The sequence below is a fragment of the Lucilia cuprina genome, chromosome 5 (genome assembly GCF_022045245.1).
Source record: "Lucilia cuprina isolate Lc7/37 chromosome 5, ASM2204524v1, whole genome shotgun sequence".
NCBI classification, from domain to species: domain Eukaryota; kingdom Metazoa; phylum Arthropoda; class Insecta; order Diptera; family Calliphoridae; genus Lucilia; species Lucilia cuprina.
The window spans coordinates 8,243,754-8,248,705 of NC_060953.1; the positions used below are offsets into that span (position 1 = coordinate 8,243,754).

Here is a 4,952-nt window from a genome sequence, read left to right on the forward strand (position 1 = left end):
CTGAACTGGAACTGAACTAGAACTGAACTAGAACTGAACTAGAACTGAACTAGAACTGAACTAGAACTGAACTAGAACTGAACTAGAACTGAACTAGAACAGAACTGATCTAGAACTGAACTAAACTGAACTAGAACTGAACTAGAACTAGAACTGAACTAGAACTGAACTAGAACTGAACTAGAACTGAACTAGAACTGAACTAGAACTGAACTAGAACTGAACTAGAACTGAACTAGAATTGAACTAGATCTGAACTAGAACTGAACTAGAACTGAACTAGAACTGAACTAGACCTGAACTAGAACTGACCTTGAACTAGATCTAAATTAAAACTGAAATTAAAACCGTATTATCTGATCAAATAACTTTTAATTGTTACTGTCCTATATAGAAGACTTTTTTCTTTCACAAAAATATGTATATTTCGGTAATGTTCTCCCAAAGAAATAAATGACTTATAAAGTGACAAAGTGTTAAAAAGTGAAGACTAGATATGAAGTGGAGAAAACATTTTCAACTAGTTAATGATGATTAACATATTAACAAAAGATTTTTAACCAGACTGAATACAAAAACTATATAAATACAAATTATCACAAAGAAAATCTCTTAATAATTTCATTCACTGATAATAGTTTTCTTAATCAAATTCAATATTGAGTAATAATTTTATATATCAAAAAGTATTTGAGTCATTATCGAGTCCTTAAAAAAATAAAATTAAACAAATTTACGCTAATTATTACACAAAAATATTTGTTAATTGTATTTAAAAAAAAAACTAAATTGCTTCAAGCATTTAAGCAGTTTGTTTGCAAAGTTTTTATATCAAAATTTCTTTTGTCAAAAAGAACAAAAAAAATATTTAAATATGTTAATTATTAGTTATATTTAAAAAAAATAATACAAAACAATAATTTTGTAAAAACTTTTAAGTACAAAAAAAATAATATTAGTTTTGCTGGCAACATTTTTCTTTTTTAAATTAAAAACTATTTAAGAAAAGGGTTTTTTTTAATATAAAACCTTTTTTTATATAAATTTTGTTGGCAAATTTGTGTTAATTTAAGTTTTGTGTTTGTGTATTTTTCTTTCTTAATAATTAAGCATTAAAGACTATATTTAAAATATCTTACAATAACTTTTAAAGTTATTGTTTGTTGGCTTAGAAAAAAAATTGTTCTTAATATTTAAAAAATAGTTTTTTTTTTGTTATCTTTCTTGCTGGTTTTTTATAATATCTTAAAAAAAACATGTTTTTTGTTTTGTGTTCAATTAATGTAAAAAAAATCATGGCAAGCTTGTTTGAGTGTAGTTTAATTTTTTTTGTTGTTTTCGTTTTTCTAAACATATAAAGTTTTCAAAACTTTTCGTGTGTAAGGAGGAGTCTTCTTCCATTTTTACCTTATTTTATTAATGTTGTTGCAATTGTTGTTCTTGTAATTGCTGTAATAGCTGTTGTTTAGTTTCGGCTTTAACCGTTTTATAACGATCTTTCTCTTCCGTATTTTCTGGTGGTTCACATTCAAACGAAGCCATCGATAGAGTGTTTTCATTTAAAACGGGACTATTTTGCAAATAGGAAATTACATTCGGTAGCTTCTCGAAGGGGCATGTTACCTTTTTCCATTCGTTAAATTCCATAACTTGTTTGGCCAGCTGAGAGCATTTTTCGAAATTGATATGATTGTTGGGTAATCTAGAATAGTTAAATTTTTGTAATAAAACATATTTGTTCAATAATTTAGTAGAACGGAACAAGAACTGACCTAGAACGGAATTATAACTAGAACAGAACTAGAACAGAACTAGAATAGAACTAGAATAGAACTAGAACAGAACTAGAACAGAACTAGAACAGAACTAGAACAGAACTAGAACAGAACTAGAACAGAACTAGAACAGAACTAGAACAGAACTAGAACAGAACTAGAACAGAACTAGAACAGAACTAGAACAGAACTAGAACAGAACTAGAACAGAACTAGAACAGAACTAGAACAAAACTAGAGCAGAACTAGAACAGAACTAGGACTAGAACAGAACTAGTAAACAATATATATAAAAAACTTACCTATTTGAACATCCCTCATTGAGAAAATATAAATCCTTAACAAATAAACTAAAAAATGGAATGATTATACGTTCACGCTCTTCGGTGGCGCCCTCCGAACGCCACATGGCCGCCTTCAAAGTCGAACGATAGCTATTGAAATTCGAAGTGGGATCCATTTGATGTTCTAGGACAGAAAATTTGGCGGATTGGATTTTGGACCACTGGAGGAAAAAATAAACAAAAATTAATAAAATTTCAAAGTTTCAATTAGAAATAAAATCTTACTGTCTTTTTTAGTCTTGAAATGGGGGCTAAATTTAGACCAGCTATTATTGCCATAAGACTATTAAAATTGCCAATATTAAAACATTCTCGGGCAGTCTCAATCCAGTATTCAATAATGCGAACGCGTTGTTTCTTTTTGGGGTACTGAAGAAAAAGAGAAAGTTAAGAAAGTTTTTGTTAGAAGATAGTTTAAACTTACCTTCACAATTTCTGAGGCGGTTAGATAACTCAAACGATTAAACCACTCTACATAGGATTCCAAATTCCTAGTCTTTTTCATATCATTAAGAGAAGTTTGCATTATTTGTTGCTGTGCTGATGAACCACCACTTGTGGTCGCAGACGACGTGGAGGAGGAAACATTTTTACTCATAGAATTTTGATATTCTTTAGCAAAAGCTTGCACAAACTCTTCAGGACCTATGTGTGACAAACGTTCTAATTCTATGGCCGTTAACTGATGAGCCAATTGAGCACAACTGGGACATAGATCCATTATGCTAAAGATATCATGACTATTAGGAGAATCTGAAGAAGAATGTCCTCCCGTATTGGAGGAGGTGGTATAAGTAGCAGGTGTTGAAGTTGAGATATGAGAAAATTGAGCATTGAGCAGATAATGATTCTTTTGCGTGGATGATCCATGATCATGATGACTATTTAATGCTTGAACAGATGATTTTGTTAACGAGTTATGAGCTGCATTCGAGGAAGAAGTCGATGACGAAGAGGAGGAATAAGAAGCCGAGGCAGAGGTGCTATAGTGGGGTTGTATGATTGTATTGAGATCATTTTGTAAAAGAGACTGTAGGAATTCTTCATATTTCTCTAGAGCAGTCAAACGTTGTACTAAAAGCTGCAGTATACGGGACACCTGTTTGCCCAAAGCATTATCTATGTACACACATTTACGCGTTAAAATGCGCACCTGCTGCATAAGACGTTCATCTCGAAAATCATAGGGAAAGGTTTCTATCCATTCCGCCAATAGGCGTATACAATTTTGAGCAGATTTTTGCGTTTGCGTAGCAATTTGTCCCGGCTTGCGTTGTAGTAGAGGAGAATTGTTAATGCCCGCTTGTGTTGCACAGAGATTTGTAAAATGACCAGCATCATCTACTTGATCTTGAGCAGTACCAGACTGCTGCTGCAGCAGCTGCTGCTGTTGTTGTTCCCATGTTTGTGATATTTTGGCCAGCAATTCATGGGGTCGTATAAATAGCCTCACGCTCAAGAGAAACGAAAAGGTGTAGGTTCTTTCGGGATAATACTCAGAAGTTGGTACCATGTGTTCGATCAAAGCATCTAAACTGCCCGCTATCAATTGATCATCATAGTAAACTAAACAATGATCATGATTAGGGTCATTCTCTACCTTATCGACTTCATCCTGATTAGTCTGGTTATTATCATTATGATATAGCGTCTGCGGTTGTATGTATCTATATTTTGAGGCATCTTTTAGGCTTTGTGGCAAGTGTATACCACTAGTGTGTGAATTATGGTGTCCACTAACTGTTGAACTATCACGTCTATGAGTTTGAATTTTTGTTGTATTTGTATTTACATTTACATTGGCTATGGGTTGTCTTAATGACGCGGATGATGATGTTGCAGTTCCTGTTGCTGTTCCGGTATTTACATGATGATGATGATGTTCGTTGTTATTTGTTTTCGGCTGTTGTGGTTGTTGTTGTAGTTGCTGTTGTTTATCTGGCAGTGCTGTAGTTTTAAAACTAATTGACGTCTTAGCATTATTAAGTGTGGTGTTAATCGTTGCATTATTAGTTGTTGTGATGTTGCCGATTTGAGAATTCTTTGCTGCTGCAGCTGCTGAGGAGGAGCTGGTGTTAGTGTTGCTTGTTGCCGTAGCATGGGTATTATTGGCACTAGTGCGCCCATTTGTAGCGCTATTTATGCCGTTATTCGACATTGGCAAAAAAAATACTTGAGTACAACTTATCGTTGGTCCACGTAATATGAGAATAGAAAAAACATTAGGCTGGTTTGATGGGCAAGTTGTAATTTAGGATGAGAAAATACTGGAAGAAAGAAAATAGAATGACAAAAAAAATTAGAAAAAGAAATCCTTTCAAGAACAAGTTTCTTTAAAAAAAGCTTTTTGTAAGAACATTTACTAGGCTGAAGATTTAACTAAAGACTAGACTCTGTATTTGAATTTAGACTAAACTTTAGACTGGACTATATACTAGACTATAGACAAGACTATAGAGTAGATAATAAACTGGACTTTAGACTAGTCTATGGAAAAGACTCTATACTATAGACTAGACTATAGACTAGGCTATAGACTAGCCTATAGACTAGACTTTAGACTAGACTATAGACTAGTCTATAGACTAGCCTATAGACTAGACTATAGACTAGACTATAGACTAGGCTATAGACTAGCCTATAGACTAGACTATAGGCTAGGCTATAGACTAGGCTATAGACTAGACTTTTGGCTAGGCTATAGACTAGGCTATAGACTAGACTATAGGCTATAGACTAGGCTATAGACTAGACTATAGACTAGACTATAGACTAGACTATAGACTAGACTATAGACTAGACTATAGACTAGACTATAGACTAGACTATAGAC

The 4,952-nt window shown here is 33.1% G+C and overlaps 1 protein-coding gene across 1 annotated transcript in view; it reads right to left on the reverse strand.

Moving 5' to 3' along the window:
• Nucleotides 1-1,270: 1,270 nt before the first annotated feature.
• LOC111682455 (ras-GEF domain-containing family member 1B) overlaps nt 1,271-4,952 on the reverse strand; it is a 6,867-nt gene continuing 3,185 nt past the window's right edge. Inside the window, exons 2-5 of the mRNA XM_023444414.2 lie at nt 2,544-4,386; nt 2,345-2,488; nt 2,078-2,280; nt 1,271-1,702 (exon numbers count right to left, since the gene is read on the reverse strand). Of these exons, the coding sequence (XP_023300182.2) occupies nt 1,417-1,702; nt 2,078-2,280; nt 2,345-2,488; nt 2,544-4,277 (2,367 nt within the window). The 5' untranslated portion in view covers nt 4,278-4,386 and the 3' untranslated portion in view covers nt 1,271-1,416. The remainder of the gene's footprint in view (nt 1,703-2,077; nt 2,281-2,344; nt 2,489-2,543; nt 4,387-4,952) is intronic.